The 17,668-nt window shown below is 34.5% G+C and overlaps 1 protein-coding gene and 1 pseudogene across 1 annotated transcript in view; both read left to right on the forward strand.

Moving 5' to 3' along the window:
• The window catches only part of DPYD (dihydropyrimidine dehydrogenase), an 850,732-nt gene that overhangs the window by 506,233 nt on the left and 326,831 nt on the right, over window positions 1-17,668 (forward strand). Inside the window, exon 14 of the mRNA XM_019457587.2 lies at window positions 5,299-5,463. Coding sequence (XP_019313132.1) covers window positions 5,299-5,463 — 165 coding nt within the window. The remainder of the gene's footprint in view (window positions 1-5,298; window positions 5,464-17,668) is intronic.
• On the forward strand, window positions 9,398-15,805 carry LOC109271832 (40S ribosomal protein S20-like; annotated as a pseudogene).

Consider the following 17,668-nt stretch of genomic DNA (forward strand, 5'->3'; position numbering starts at 1 on the left):
TTTGTCATGCAGTGCATTTAATTTTTAAAATTCTAGGTTTTAAAACTAATTAAAAGATTTGTTTGACATGAAGAGCCAGTTTATGGCAGAATTTTGGAAATTAAGAAAGGAATGACTTACCCCTAAGATTTAAATTACAGGTTTTCAGGTAAACCAATGAAACTTTACCTATAGTGTATAACAATATGCACTATGATACCACAAAACGCATAAAACAGATTTCTCATTTTACCATGTGTTTCTGCAGTTCAAGAGTGAAACTTCTTTAAAATTCTATATCACTAATACTTTTAGAAAGTCATCGTTGCTCCACCATCCCCAATTTCTCCCCCAGCATCTACCTATTGTAAGAGGTAACCACTCCTCTGAATTATTTTAATTATTTTCTTATACTTACATTTGGTCACATAAATGTGTTTCACTAAACAGTATGTTATGTTTTTTGTTTTGTTTTGTTTTAGGTATCATATTCTATATATTTTTCCACAGCTTGCTCTTTTCACTCAACAGATTTCTAAATTAATCTGTTGTGGTAGAGTAGCTCTGGTTCATTCTGCAAATTTTATTTTTCATTTTAATTCAACGTTTTTGGACCCTGTTTCTTTTCCTAGCCTCTTAACAAGACATCTCTGCAAAGTTTCTTTTTCTGTTCATTGAGGCCATCGTGACTATCTTGATCCAGTGGTAACCATGGAAACACTATAGTTTTTTTTTTTTTTCTTTAGGATAAGAGAGGTCAAGTAAATGAACTTAAACAAGCAAATATAATCAGCCTGTTTACCATTTAAATCTCTTTACTAATGCTGAAAATCACTAGCATCACTTCAAATGTTAAGGGGTCACTAACATTCGATTATATAATGGTAGTTACAATATCACACAAAGCAGAGATATCACCTAACATTTTCTTATCTATAAACATCAATTTTAAAAAATCAGTATATTGTTAATGCACTGAAGACTAGAACTATGGTAATTCCTCTTCTTTGTTATAGAGAATAAGCTTGTTTGTTCTAAATATTCTGAATATGTTTGTTATATTAATTCCCTTAAGCAATGCTAATATAATTTAGCTATTAAATATTAAAGCAAAATATTATCTTATGAAATCATGCTCAAATTCTAGTATTCCCAGGTCAAAAGCTTTAGTAAGTTATTGCCCAATTATTGAAGCTTTAACTCTATAATCATATAACCAAGGGTAATTGGTTGTATCCAAGTTTTCATTCACCTTTCACTTAATTCCAAGAAGTCTTGAGTTAGTAGAGAAGGGTTTTTTTTTTTTTTTTTGATAAGGTAATAATAGCAAATATGAATGAATTTGGGAAAGAAAACCTAGAATAAAACTTCTATTATCAATTTATCACTAGGTGACAATCTTGGAATCTTGGAATCTCGGCACTTTCACTGAATTTGGAATACACTGAATTTTTAAATTGCTACAATGGCAACAGTTGACTCACTGATAGTTGACAAGCTCTACACATTAGGCATATGCAATTTGGGCGGTTGTTAAGGATCTTTTTTCTTGGCTTGAGTTAAAGAAAGAGAACACTAACCTGTTCAGAGAAACACTGCCTGTTATAAATCAACATAAAGGAATTAGCAACCCTGATTATGAAGTAGATAAAATTTCCCTCTGATTTGCTTGCACTTACTGTTTGATCTTGGTTAAGGAGATCATTGATAATTCTCCCATTGTATATTTAGAGTTTAATACCAGATTATAAAAGAGAAAAATAAAACACCCCCAACATTAAAAATAAATTTAACTCACAGTATTCAAAAGAAAAATCTCTAATGTCAGAATTTTAGGTTTTAAGGTACCACTGAAGTGGGGCATTTTAAGAATGGAGCATTTGCTTGACTGTCCTCTATTTTTTTATTAAAAAATTTTTTTTAATGTTTATTCTTGGGTGATAGAGAGACAGAGCATGAGTGGGAGAGGAGCAGAGAGAGAGGGAGACACAGAAAATGAAACAGGCTCCAGGCTCTGAGCTGTCAGCACAGAGTCAGACACTGGACTTGAACTCACAAATCTATGAGAGCATGACCTGAGCCAAAGTCGGACCCTTAGCTGACTAAGCCACCCAGACACTCCTGACTGTCCTCCATTTAAATCTTGTTAATTTGGCCATTTGGCCACTGTGGGTTGTTGGCCTAATTGTTATTAGGCAGGTTACTGTAAAATAGTATATGGCTTAGAATTACTGGACCATTGCGGTTTTCCTTACTCAGTATAGGTGCAATTCTTCTATGCTGTGTCTTCTTTATTTTATGATATTAAAAAAAAAAAAGCCTAAACATACTATGAAGATGTGGTCCCAGCCTAGGGCACAGACACAAGAAGCAACTATAGTTGGTTAAGATCGTAATACATTCATCAGCCAAGAAATCCTCTAGGTAGCCAATGACCAGTTTAGGAATTCGCATCCACCTGACCCAGAAAGCCTTAGAGTCAGATTGTATCTGAATAAAACCATTGTATTTGGTTCCTTGAGATCAGATAAACCCAGGAAGTTAGAGCCAACAATCCGGGAGATCTTAAAAGCTACAGTGTGAGGAAGTTGAAATATGCTTCCTGTCACTGAGGCTCTGCTGTAGGCTGAGATGGGGAGAGGTGGGCAATCTGTGTCAAGCACAGTGTTACCAACTGTAGTTGGGGACAGGGAGCTGTATTCAGGGGTCACTGAGGTATCAGGGGAAGCAAGGAAAGTCCCCAATTCTAGAGTAACAGACTAGTAGGAAAGGATCTAAAGCAAAGAACCAGTACCTGAAAATTGAATATAATGTCTGTTCAGCAACAGAATAAGGCCAGCAATAAATCCTCTATCCTTCCCCTGCCTCAGGACAAGACCCATTCTAGTGCCTAGGGTTTTGCTTTAGGCTTCTTCAAAAAACATTATTTGAGCACCTGTTAAAGGCCAGGCTAGAAGCTGCACATGTGTTAGCAAATGAGATAGTTTCTTTTCCAATCCTTATACTCTAGTGGAAGGTTCAGACAAGAATATAGACAGTTACACTACAGGATGTTAAGAATGCCAATTGGGGAAGGATATATTGCTATGGTGGCATAAGTCAGAGCAGCTTATTAAGACTTGATGATGTTGGAGACATGGAAAGGTTTCTCAAAGGGACTGAAGTCTAAGTTAAGACCTGAAGAATGGATAGGAAGAGGGATGCTGCTAACATTAGTCAGTTTTGTTGAATAAGCAGGAGGTGCTGCTAAATTATAAAGTGGTCCTTTAAATGGGTGCCCCTTCATTTGTGGGACTCTTCAGTGCCAGGGCACATGAGTTGGTGAACTGAGTAAGGACTGTATTCACTTCCTTGGCCAAGTTTTATATAGGGCAAAACCTGTGGCCTAGATTGGATTTATCTAGGTGAAAGGCTTTTAGACTAGGGAGTAGAGCAGAGGAAATGAAGACTTCAAGGCTTAAAGTGAATGGCTTTTGAAAGTTGGAATATAGAAGAAAATTAGCCTGGGGCACCTGGGTGGCTCAGTCGGTTGAGCGGCTGACTTCGGCTCGGGTCATGATCTCGCGGTCCGGTCCGTGAGTTTGAGCCCCGCGTCGGGCTCTGTGCTGACAGCTCAGAGCCTGAAGCCTGCTTTGGATTCTGTGTCTCCCTCTCTCTCTGACCCTCCCCCATTCATGCTCTGTCTCTCTCTGTCTCAAAAATAAATAAACCTTAAACAAAAGTTTTTTAAAAATAGAAGAAAATAAGCCTTATTTGATAGAAACATTCCTAGCATCGTGTTCTCAGACCATGGCAGCACTTGAGTTACCTACCTGGGTAAGCTGCACAGAAGCCACCTGCAGGGATGTACAGCATACATTTAAGCCTTTGCCAAGACAGAAATTTGACCCATTAAACCTGAGCATTCTGGAGTGACTTGAATGTCATTTTACCCATTATAAGATTGTGGAACACTGTTTTACAATGGCAAATCAAAGTAAGGCTGGTGGTGTTGCCCATAATTACAATAGAAGTGGAATGGCTTAATTAGTAAAACATTAACTGGCAGGATTCCTATAAGTAAAAATGTACATATTTAAGGAGGCTTATTGTAACATTTATACCATTTATTTTATAATATACTAATTCGAATGTAAAAGTGAATGTAAATTACCAGAAATTAACATGCAATGTGAAGAAAAGTCCTTTTATCCTCTGCAACTGTAGCATTTGGCAGATTCAGGAATAAATAATCTTTTGTGGCAAGGGTATGCCTTATCAAACATATGCAGATCAGCACTAATTAATGCTAATTAAGGTTTCCTGTCTATCTAGTTGGAAAAACGTCCAAATGTTATGAAATCCAGTTAGTATGCCTATTACGCTAATTGTTTTATATGGGGTGGTTCTTAATTAAAATATGTAAATTGACCTTAATTGCTATATACTAATGGGGGTTCATGTTATCTCACTAAAAGTGACAAGATGGTGAGGAGGGGTACTTAAATGACTAATTCTGATAAATCCTTAACTAAATGACCTTTACTCAAAATTAATTTTAATTGGAAGTTGGCTAAAGAAACATTTTTCTTCTTTGTTTCTTTTTAGTTTTTAGTAATGTAAGAATGTTACTCTTCTTTGTTAATACAGCTTTAGAAGCAGTTGTACATTGTTAATTACACTTAACAAGCAAGTTAATTTGACTGTTTACTGTTTATAGTTATCAGGAAGTTATTGATATCCTCATTTCATTCTTGGAAGAACTGAATTCTCATTGAATGTGAATTTATAGTTAGAATTCTATGGGTAGGTTGACCCAGTTAGTTTGTTAGAATATGTGTTAAAGTTTGATGAGCCAATGGTACTAATATGTACTCCCTGGCTGATTTACATTGGAATTGCTTTTTAAGAAAAATAGTGGGTTTTTTTCTTTACAAAACATTAGCTTTTATTGGAATTAAAATGTCATTGAAGGTATTTGGATTAACTAGACTGAAACGATATTCTTACATTTTACTTATCAGGTTTTTATTTATTATTTAATTGCAAACAAATTAAAATATGTATGCCCAAAACCAATAAAATGAATTTACATATTTTTTAAGATGCTAACCTTACAATTACAGAAAGTAATTTAAATAAAGCTGACAAATACTTTGTTTACTCTTTCATTTGGAAGTAGTTTATATTCACATGTAATTTAAAATATATTTTTAAAATTCTTCTCTAAAAATGTGAGAAAGGACTTGGTAAAATATTGTCATATAGAAATGAGCATCGAATAAAGATTGTAGTTTTTCTTGGTCAAAAGGAGACCCAATATCTTTACTCTTTTATCAGGACATCGTGACAAATGTTTCGCCTAGAATCATCCGGGGGACTACCTCTGGCCCCATGTATGGCCCTGGACAAAGCTCCTTCCTGAATATTGAGCTCATCAGTGAAAAAACGGCTGCATATTGGTGTCAAAGTGTCACCGAACTAAAAGCTGACTTTCCAGACAATGTAAGTGTGATTTAACGTCTAAAACAAAAGAATTGGCATAAGTTGGTGAATGTTTATTTAAACATCCAATTCATAGGCTTATAAATATTAATGTGTATAATATATTTTATTAAAGAATCTGCCAGTTGCTTTGCTGATGCATAGAAAGATAAAAAAGAAAGAAAAGCTCAAGAACTCATAAAAATCCACACAATGTGAGGCTTTGTTATAAATGGGTGCCATGCAGATGGAAGAAGTATCTACATAAGCAGAGGAAGAGAAATGAAATCCTCATTTTATTGACTTGGTTTTCACTGTATGTAGCTAGTATTTATGAAGGTGATGACCTTAGGAAGAAATTGCAGGCTATAAATCATTTTAAATATAAACCTGAGGCAGAAGCAGAATATCTTCTTATATAGTTTATTTATGTTTTTTCAGTGGGAAATAATTTACCAAATAATTTTAATACCTTTATACTAAATGAGTCACTATCTTTTATAAAGCCCTTTCTTTAAAAGTACTGTGCACAAAGATTACATGTATTTCATTTCTTTATGGATTTTTATATGTCGCCAATAGTTTTTTAACCTATAGGTAGTATTTTCTCTTCAGTAGATGGTTAGAGTTGTTCTTAATTCATTTATTCTTTTTCCCCCTCTCTCACTCTGATACACATATGCATACACACAACACACACACACACACACACACACACACACACACACACACACAATTTTCTGCCTCCCTGCCCCTCATCATTTTCTGTCTCAGAGCTGGTGATGAATGGAAGTTGAGGTTTGGACAATGTGTGTCTTTGTGTTGTAGAAAAGATTCAAAGATGAATTGGAATGTTTTAAGTACTCTAATGATAGATATTTTAAAATCTAATGAAATTTGTGGATGTTTTCCCGCAAACTGATAAATTCGAAAATCTTATAAAGGGACTTTCTATTTCATTCTCTTGCCTAACCCATTAAGTTGTTGTTGTTTTAGAGTATTCTGATTGGTTCAAAGCTCTCTTACCTTGAAACAAAATATACACACATAGAATAAAATTAATCATCCTCAAGTCAAACCTTCATATATAAAGGGAACTATCAATACCCATATGATATCTGTAGATTCTGTTCTTTAGGAATTTTTCACTTTCTGAAATTGATGTTGCAAATACTCTATGTTCACATTATGCAATTAACTCTAGTAAACAATTATGTTGAGCTATTTGTTTTTTCAAAGGGCCAAAATCTTGTGGGAATCTTTTCTCAGAAAGACAGGTACAAAAAGTGGGTCAAGTATAAGAAGAATTATTAATGTGTTTTTAAACACCATCTACAGATTTTAAGTATTATACTAGGTACTGAACAACCGTAAAATAATAGCAAAAATAATAAGTGTGAGCTCTTATAATATTAAACTGTGGTTGGTATTGTTATAAATGCCTTATGTATTTTAATACTCAATCTTTAAATAATCTTATAAGATAGGTACTATTACTTTCCCCATTTCACAGAGAGGAAACTGATAGGAAACAAAGAAGTAACATTACATGCCCAGGGTTGCACAGCTATTCCTTGGTTCCCCTTTCAGTTTCCATGGTTTTAGTTACCAGGAGTCAACCCAGTCTGAAAGCAGATGATCCTCCTTCTGATGTTGGAAGGTCAGTAGTTGTTTTAAGCTTTGTCACAGTGCTTATGTTATTCACCTCACTTTATCTCATCACATAGGCATTTTATCATCTCACATCATCATGAGAAGGAGAGTGAATACAGTATAATATTGAGAGAGAGAGAGAGGCCATATGCACATAACTTTTATTACAGTGTGTTGTTATAACTGTTCTATTTTATTCTTAGCTTTTGTTGCTAATTTCTTATTGTGCCTAATTTAAAAACTAAACTTTATCATAGGTATGTATATATAGGAAAAAGCGTGGTTTATAAAGGGTTCAGTGCTATCCATGGTTTCAGGTAACCACTGGAGGTCTTGCAATGTATCCCTCATAGATAAAGGGGGACTATTCTACATGGTGAAGCCAAAATTTGAACTTGAAACTTGCTTTTAGCATCTGTGCTCCTGTCTAATTATAGTGTTCTCTAGTGCACAAAGTGCAGTATCATTTCAGGCCTTTAAAATTTCAGTATTACTTTTTAATGCAACATAAGAGGATGAAATATAATTTCCCCAGACATTGCTTCTATAGTATTTAGATAAGCCATAGTATCTGAAAAAAAAATCCCTTTTCCTGGAAGAGAACTCCTGCCATTGGCTTGTCTCAAACTCTACTCTCTTTTGGGCAGGAGTGAGATATTATACAGTGGCCTCCAAGAAATGACAGTAAGTAGACGAGAAAGCTGAGATGAAACTCTTGCTTTGTGATTCCACAGTCAAGTAGAAAGAAGAAGCACATTTAAATGTTCTTTTCAAAATTTCCCTGGAAACAATTTTCTCCTCCTATATGCTTTTTCCTTCTGAGAAAACAATGCCTGCTTTTCTTGTTTCTAATTCTTTCACCATTGAGATTATACTCATTATTCTTTTCTATATCCTTAGAACTAATTTCTAACACTTTTATCCTCCATATCAACGATAACATTTTAAATACAATTAAAATGGCATTCCCATTTGAACCCAGAGAAATAATGTGTTGCACCTAGATATTGCCATGCTGCGAGTAGAATATCCCCCACTGTTTTGGAATTACTCTGATGCCAAACCCAATGAGCTGAACGAAAGAAGGTGACCCTTCATTTTCCAAGTTTAATTATCACTCTCACTGGAGTTTTCCCACATCATTCTCAAGTGCGTGGCTGCCACCTTTGATGACAGGGATCGGGTAATTCAACCCAGTGTGGCAGCTTCTAAGCAAGAGGTAACTTTTCTGAAAAAGAAATTGTCCTGAGGGTTGTGGAGAAGGGATGTAGGTCAGCTGATAGTAGCAGCAGCTAGTATCTTTCTTTCCAGAGAGAGTAGACACCAGTTGACCATGAACTGGAGGAGACAGCTGGAAGAACACCTTGACTAGAAAGGCATTGAGACCCCTGAAATATATTGTAAAGGCTTGTTCCTTAACTAGCACAGAGTTATACCAAAGCCTACACTTTATACTAGACTTCTGCCCGGCTTTCAAGGTTCCTTTTTATTTATCTGTGAATTAAATTTGGCACACTGATGATTGTAGTGACAGTTTATTACTAAGAGTTTTTTTGTTCCTAAGCTGAGATTTTGCAATGCTTATTATGAAATGTACTGTATAATTAGGGCTTACAGAAATCAATTTTAAGTGAATCCTTTCATTCTCACTGCAAAAGCCTTAGAAACCATATATTTTAAGCTTCGCAATTTTTTTTAACCAAAAAAATACATGCTGCATTTTGTCTGAATGCACTGAATTAGCAAACAAAGACTGACATTTTCTATCATTTGTGGCAGCTAAAGTAAGAGTTAGGCAAAAGATAGGGATTCAGCAGCGAATTAGCTGGTGAAGATAGAAAAGGGAGTGATGGCTTTGTTAGAGAAATTAATAAAGGAAGAACAATTGATATGTAAATATACTTCAATTACAATACACCTCACTCTACTGAAACCCTTCCTCAGTTCATTACTGAGAAATCAGCATTGCACACATTAAGTTCAAAATGATTCCAAACAAGTTGCTCTTCATCAGCATTCCTGAAAGTGCTTTCCTGACCAATTAGCCTCTAAATACAGAATTCTGAACCCCGTGTGTGTGTCCTGGACTCCTTACACACCCTACCAAAGCCTAACAGCCTTTCTTCAGAATGTTTTTGAATGTGTAAAACCCAATTCAACAGTTTGCAAAGGATTCCTATTGTATGAAAATGAATGCTCAATATATTTTTACAAATACAGTATAGTAATGCACGTTACTCTTTAATAAGTCACTAAAACACAATCTAGTGGCGGATGTAGTAACTACTGGAATTTTAACATAATGGTGACCATCAGTGACACCTTGAGATATCTGAAGCAACTTGAAGGTGATTTTCTGTGGCTTCTGTTGGTGCAAAGTCCCAGGTTATCGATAGCCCTACTATGGTTTGTTGCATTCCTGAGGAAATGCTAAATTACAGCAGGAGGTTAGTGAAAATAAAGAAAATAAAAATAAAGGTCTAAGTTTTTCTCCATCCTAGTTCACGAATTTCCTGTATTCTATCAAGAATTCTATGGACCTCAGATTAAGAACCTTTGCCCAGTGCTTCTCAGCTCTGGTTGCATATTAGAATCTCTTGTGGAACTTCAGAAAAGGTATTTATGGTTAGGCTCTGTCCTAGTTTAGTCATTTCAGAAATTCTGGGATGGATACAGTGAATATCCATTTGTGTGAGTGTGAATGTGTGTGTGTGTGTGTGTATGTGTGTGTATACATATGTATATATGTATGTGGTGTGTGTGCATATTTTTTATAAAGTTCAATTAATCCTACTGCATATAAAACCAGTATCATTCATGACCATTGACATATATCATTACATATTTATAAAAGTCCTGTATCAGAGCTCAAGAGCCTTTTATATGTGCCAGGGCCTGTACTTAGGGCTTTATATATCTGTGAAGCAGAGTTTTTCCTCATTTTATAGATGAGGAGACTGACTTTTATAAATATGGCATTGCACAGGGCACTGTGTCACACGGCTAGTAAGTGAAGTCATTGGGGCTGGAAATCTTTCCATTACACCTTGAAGAGGTATTTCACTTGGCACTAAAGAACCTGAGGAATTAAGAGTAATATGTCATTTCAGTTCTCCTTTACCCACCCACTCAGATAGGTCAATTATATTGAGCTCTCTTAACCACAGACTCTCAAAAAGGAAAGCAAAATCTTTTTATTAGACAAAGAAAGAAGTCTGTTATCAGCCAACCATTATTTTGTCATTAGTCCCAGCTCAAGACATTTTATAGCTGACTTTAGAGTACAATGTCGGTGACTCAATGTGGACCTTGGTTTGAACTGTTACCTGGTCCCATCTTAAGTTCTGTATTTGAAAATAGGGAGTCAAGGGATTGAGTCAGATCTAGGTGTCCTCTAAACAAGGAGGATGCTTACTGCTTATTCAGTGGGTATTCATCACCCCATAACTGCTGCAGTCTTCCTATAGGCACCACAAAGGCTGACTCAGCAGAAGCAGGCTTTCTTTTCTTTGGATTATTTATAACTAAGTCTTACTCATTAGAAATATGAGGATTTTGTTATCCCCTCTCAATCTGTTTAGAAGAATAAAATTTAGTAACAGATAAAACTACAATATATATGTTTCAGGCCAATGATGACCAGTATAGGGTTGTTAACTTTTGCTTTCATTTTTTATTAAACCATTGCTTTCTTAATACAGAGCTTATAAAGCATAAACATCACCTTTGCTCTTTCCCCCTCATGTTCTGAAAAGGATATTCACCAACAGAAATGTAAGCATCCCTGCACTGGAGGGATTCCTTCTTTGTTCCCTCTGGAATTTTTTGAACTTGTCAATTCTCTGTTTCTGTCAATTTCTACACATTCCCATGTTGATTTATTTTAAATAAATTAGGAAACTGCTGGAGCAAATATTGAAGGGAAGTCTAGTATATCCCCAGGAAACTCCTTCTTTCTTTACACCAGACCTTAAGTAGTGATTTTCTAACATCGTTCATGAATTCTAGAGAATACAGATACTTCCCAACCTCCCTCTTTTACTAAAATCCAGGACAGTTACCTGCTGACATTACTTTATTGATTTTTTAAAAGATCTATCTAGTGTACAAAAAAGTAAAATAAAAATTAATCATAATAATAGTGGAAATTTAAAAAGTTAGGGTGGATTGATGTAAAACAGTCCATGTCTAGTTATCCTAACAAATCTCTGTTTTCACTTTCTAGAGTTGATAGAGTCTAAGAGCTAATGGTATGAGGTTTAAAGTCAGAATAGATTTGAATCTCAGCATCAACTCTGACTTGCTGTTTATTGATGCTCTCAGAGTCTGCTTCCTCATCTGTGTGATAACAAGAACTATTCCCAGAGGTTGTTGTAAAGATTAAATGAGATATTATATGTATCTTGTTTGGCACATTGAAGTTATTCACCACTGTAAATAATATTGCATAGGATACCTTTATGCATTTAGCTTTTATTCCTTTTTAAAGTAATAATTAGTTTTCATGAAATATTCTGAGAGGGGGATTTGGCAAGTCAAAGGTAACAGCCTATTTATAGCTCTTGAAGTATATTGCCAGTTGATTTGCAAAGCATTTGTGAACTAACAGTGCATATACAAGTCACTATTTTAGAAATAATTACCAACTAAAAAATTAAAAACTAGCTCACTAAATATGCTTTTTAGTGATACTTATAATCTTGAATTTATTATATGTAATATAGAATGTAAAGTCTTCTGATCTTTATTCAGTGTTTTATTTGTTATACTTCTGTGCTTTAATATCACTCATTCTTTTGACTTAGTTTCCAATTAAAACAAGACTTAAATAATGGCAGTTATTAGTATCAGCATAGAAAGAGAAAAATTAAAATGTGTTTAATTCTACAAACAAGAGTAGCCAAAATGAATCAGAATGCATAATGAAGCTCATAGTTCTGTGATTAGTTTCTGGCTTCATGTAGCCAAGTATTTTTTTTTCTTTTTTTTTGAATAGGATGTTCCTAGTTCCTTAAAAGAAAACATTAGCTACAGTTTAGATGGAGTAATGGGGACTGGATTTACCATCCCACCTGAAACAGCAACATAAAATAAGGTATAAAATATATGAAACAGCAGTGTTTAAGACCTGGAACAACAGTCGATAAAGATAGTGGTCACTGAGAGATGGAAAACAAAGGAATGAGCTCTGCCAATGCTCTAGAATGTTTCCAGGCCACATTACAGGAAGAAGAACCCAGAAGTCTCTCTGAGTTGAGGAGACAAAGCTGAAAGTCCAGAGAAACCAAGGTGGCTAGAATTCACAAGATAGAACACCAGAAAGCAGAGAGCTGCATGCAGGGAGTACTCCAGCGACCTGCAGAAGGTCCCTCTTGAGTGTTCAACAGAGTACATCAGCTCATGCATATGAGTAAATTACAAGAGACTGCAGAAAGAACTTTCTGAATGGATTAGAGGAACTAGTACTCAATTCATAAAAGGATCTGGGAATAATGACTCTTCCTGCCAGCCAGACTGGAAAACCCCATGATTCACAATTAGCCATAGGCTTAGCACTGCTTTAGTCATGCCCAACAACCCTTAAAAGCCAGATCTGAAAGGATCAAAATATTTCCAAGTAACCTGAAACTCAGAACAAACCTCAAGAATATAGGTATACAAAAATATCTAGGACCAAATAAGATAAAATTCACAGTGTCTGGCATTCAACTAAAAATTACCTATCATGTGGGACACCTGGGTGGCTCAGTCGGTTAAGCATCCAACTTCAGCTCAGGTCATGATCTCACAGTTTGTGGATTTGAGCCCCTTGTCGGCTCTGTGCTGATAGCTTGGAGCCTGGAGCTTGCTTTGGATTCTGTATTTCCCTCTCTCTCTGCCCCTCCCCCCCACCTCTCTCTCTCAAAAATAAGTAAACATTAAAAAATTTTTAAAAATAAAAATCAAAACAAAACAAAAAATGCAATCAGACTTCCAGAATGAAAACTACAATGAATAAGATGAAAAATACACTGGTAACTAATAACACCGTATTAGGCACTGCAGAAGAAATGATTAGTCACCTTGAAGATAATAGCAGTAAAAACTATCCAAATTAAAATGCATGGGGGGTGGTTGGAGAGTGGGGAGTAAATATACCATTTGTGAGCTAGGGACAACTTCATGTGGCTTGATATATACTGGAGTTTTCAAAGTTTGAAGAAACAAAATGGCTCCAATTCCCAGTTTTGCATAAAGCTATAAGCCTTTCCACCTGCAAAACAAACAAGTAAAAAACAAGAAACTTGAACTCCAGGCATAAGAAACATGAAGAAAATTATACCAAGGAGTACATCATAATTAAATTAGTTGAGCCAATGATAAAGAAACAATTTTGAAATCAGAGAAAAAAGCATATTCTTTACAGAAGAACAAATATAAAAGTCACTGTTTTGATTTGTTGTCAGAAACAATGCATGCTAGAAGACAACAACTTTCAAGTGCTGAAAGAAAATAAAAGGTCAACAACTGTTAATGTAGACTGCAAAATTCAACAATATATCTTTCAAAAATACAGGTGAAATAAATACTTTTTCAAACACGAAAAGCCAAAATAAAATCATCATCAGGAGATCAGCACCACAAGAAATGTTTAAAAACTGTTTTAGACAGAATGTAAAATGCTGCTAGGTTGAAATATGGATCTACACAAAGAAAGGAAGAATACCAGGATTTGTAACTACATATGTAAATATATGATTTTGTTTCTTCTTATTTAATTCACTTTAGAAGAGAATTGTTTGTTTAAACAAAAATATAAGACTGTGTGGTTTATAAAATATATAAAGGTAAAAATGACAATAAAGTACAAGAGTTGTGAGGAAGAAAATGAATTATACTAATGTAAGCTTCTAACAAATTATGTAAAGTTTTATATCACTTGAAGGTAGACTGTGATAACTATGTACAATTGAAGCTCTAAACAACTAATAAAATAATGCATCTGAATTATAGCTAAAAAGCAACAGTAGAGTTATAAAATAGAATCATACAGAGTACTTAAGCCAAAAGAAGGCAGAAAAAGAGAAACATACTAAAGAAGAGATGACACAAATAGAAACCATGTAGTAAGATGATAGAGTAAAACCTAACCATATCAATAATCATACGAAATGTAAGTGGTTGAAACATTCCCAATTAAAAGACAGAGATTTTCGGATTGGAAGAAAAAGCATGACTCTACTGTGTATATACTGCTTACAAGAAAAATAATTTTAAATATAAAGACACAAAAAGGAGAAAATTGAAGCAATGGAAAAAGATGTACCATGCTAACTCTAATCAAATAAAATCTTATAATATTAATAAAAAAAACAAAGTAGATGTCAAAGCAAAGAATATTGCCAGGGACAAAAAGGGAGCATTTTATTATAATGAAATGGTCAGTTCATCCACAGGTGATAGCAATCCTTAAGTTTATGCACCTAGTAACAAAATTTTAAGATAACATGAAGCAAAAACTAATAGAACAGCAAGGAGCAATAGAAAAACTCAGAATCACAGTTTATTTCTATACCTACCTATAAATCATTAATAAAACAATGAAGGGAGGTCATTCAAGATTTGAAAAATGCTATCAACCTATCTGACTGACATTAATAGGACATGCCATCCAGTGGTAACAGAATACACTATCTTTTCAAATATGTCCATAACATTTATTAAAATAGACCGTATTCTGTGCCACAAAAGAAGTATCAATAATTTTAAAGAATTCAGTTCATTCAAGGTATGTAGAAAAAGAAGAATAAACTAAACTCAAATAAGGGATATAATGAAGATCAGTGGAGGAAATTGGTAAGTTAGAAAACAGTATTCTCTCTCAAAATAGAGAATATCAAGGAAAGTAAAGCTGATTGCTTAAGAAGACAGCCAAAATTAATAAAACAGACAGACTGAAGAAAAAGGAGACAAGAAACACAAATTATCAATATAGGGAATGAAAGAAGTAGCACCACTGCAGATTCTATGGATATTAAAGAAAAATTATAGAATATTATAAATGATTTTATGCAAATAAACTGGACAGATCTTTTGAAAGATGAAAACTATCAAAGCTTAGTCAAGAAGCAATAATGTTAAAGAAATTGAATTTATAGGTCAAAACATTTCCATGAAGAAAACTACAGACCCAGATGGCTTCCTGAGTAGATTCCACCAACCCTTTAAGAAAGAATGATTCCAGCTCTTTGAGGAAGACATGGTCACAGCTAGAGCGGAGCTTTGCAGGCTCTGCCCCTGCTCCCAACTCACTGCTGTTCTCTCTTGCTGAGGAATAAGTCAGTCAGGAAGCCATGGCCCGAAGACACCAGGGGAATCAGAGGTGGCCATTCACCAGATTAGAATTACTCTAACCAGCCGCAATGTGAAATCTTTGGAGAATGTATGTGCTGACTTGATCAGAGGCACAAAGGAAAAGAATCTCAAAGTGAAAGGACCATTTCGGATGCCTGCCAAGACTGAGAATCACTACAAGAAAACTCCTTGTGGTAAAAGTTCTAAGACTTGGGATCGTTTTAAAGATGAGGATCAACGATCTACTCATTGATTTGCACAGTCCTTCTGAGATTGTTAGACAGATTACTTCCATCAGTATTGAGCCAGGAGTTGAGGTGGAAGTCACCATAGCAGATGCTTAAATCGACCTTTTTAATAAATTGATTGTTAGTTAAAAAAAAAGAAAGAATAATGCCAGTTCTACACACACACTTTCAGAAAAGTAAGACAGGGGGAATACTTCCCAACTAAATCTATGGTGCCAACACCTTATTACAATTACACAAGGACAGGACAAGAAAAGAAGAGTATAGACCGTTGTCCTTCATGAACATAGATGCAAAAGTTCTAAACAAATTTTAACAAATAGAATTCAATAATATATAAAGAATATAATGACCTCATCATGACCAATTGAGGTTTATTCCAAGAATTCTAAGTAGGTTTAACATTTGAGAATATTGTAATTCACATAAATTACAAACTAAATAATAACAATGAGAACAACATAAATTATATAATTATCTCCATAAACCAAACAAAAAACATTTGAAGAAATCCAAAAATCTGTTTTTAATTTAAAAGAAATTTCAGCAAACTAAGAATAGAGAGGTAATTCCTTAACCTGGTGAGAACCATTAAACAAAACAAACAAAAACCTACAGCTAACATCCTAGTTAATGGTGAAAGACTGAATATTTTCTTCCCAAGAGAAATAAGATAAGGATATCTGCTCTCTCCACTTCTATTCCACATTTCTGCTAGAGTTTATTTGTTTAAATAAAAGAGTGAAAACAACAAAAAGATATACAGATTTCAAAGGAAAAAGTGAAACTTTATTCACAGAGGATATGATTGTTTATGTAGAAAATATGATTAAATGTGCCAATAAAAACCACTTTATTTACAAAACCAGGAAGCTACCTTATAGGCTGTTGTTTTCATATTTTTCTTAAAATATGCATTAAAATAGTGTTTATCTTCATTACCAACTTTTCTTGTAATCCCTTAAATTATGCACCTCTGGAGATTGCCTAATTCACCTAATCCTGGTCATGGCCTGTCAAAATTCTACTTTAAATAATAAATGAGTTTAGGGGCGCCTGGGTCATGATCTCATGGTATGTGAGTTCAAGCCATGTGTCGGGCTCTGCGCTGACAGCTCGGAGCCTGGAGCCTGTGTCTCCCTCTCTCTTTGCCCTTTCCCTGCTCACACTCTGTCTCTCTTTCCTTCAAAAATAAATACTAAAAAAATTTTTTTAATAATAAATGAATTTATTAGCAGAGTTGCAAGATACAAGATCAACTTATAAAAGTCAATTATACTTTTTATATGCTGGCAATAGACAACTGGAAACTGAAGTAAATATATCATATTGTATTAAAATTAAGCAGCAAACACATGAAATTGGGATAAATCTGACAAAGATGTGAAAGACATGCATCCTGAAAACTACAAAATCCTGCTAATAGAAATTAAAGAAGACCTAAATAAATGGGAGGCTCTACAATGATTGGAAGAGTTAGCATTGTTAAGATGTCAAGTGTGCCATACTGGTGTAAAGATAAAATGCAGTCGTAATCAAAATGTTAGCATTACTTTTTTTGGTAGAATTTGACAAGCTGATTCTGAAATCCCTGTGTAAGTGCAAAGGACTTACAGTAGCCAAAATCATTCAAAAAGAACCAATTTAGAAGTCTAACACTTTCTGATTTCAAGGCTTATTTTAAAATTGCAAGAATCAAGATACTGGCATAAAGATAAATATACCAATAGATTAAAGGAGGATAGCAAGCCCGAAAACAACTCACACGTCAGTTGTGTGAACAACTGACTTTGTCAAAGTTGCAAAAAAGAAATTCAGTGGACAAAATATAACGATATATAACAAATGATGCTAGTAAAATTGGTATCCATATTCAAAAAAGTAAGTGTTCACTCATATCTGACATGATATATAAAAATTAATTCAAAATAGTCATAGGCCTAAATGAAAAACCTAAAACTATAAAACTTCTTAAAGAAAACATAGGTGAA

This window comes from Panthera pardus, unplaced genomic scaffold, assembly GCF_024362965.1.
Source record: "Panthera pardus isolate Hobbes unplaced genomic scaffold, ASM2436296v1 HiC_scaffold_11, whole genome shotgun sequence".
In the NCBI taxonomy this organism is placed as follows: Eukaryota; Metazoa; Chordata; class Mammalia; order Carnivora; family Felidae; genus Panthera; species Panthera pardus.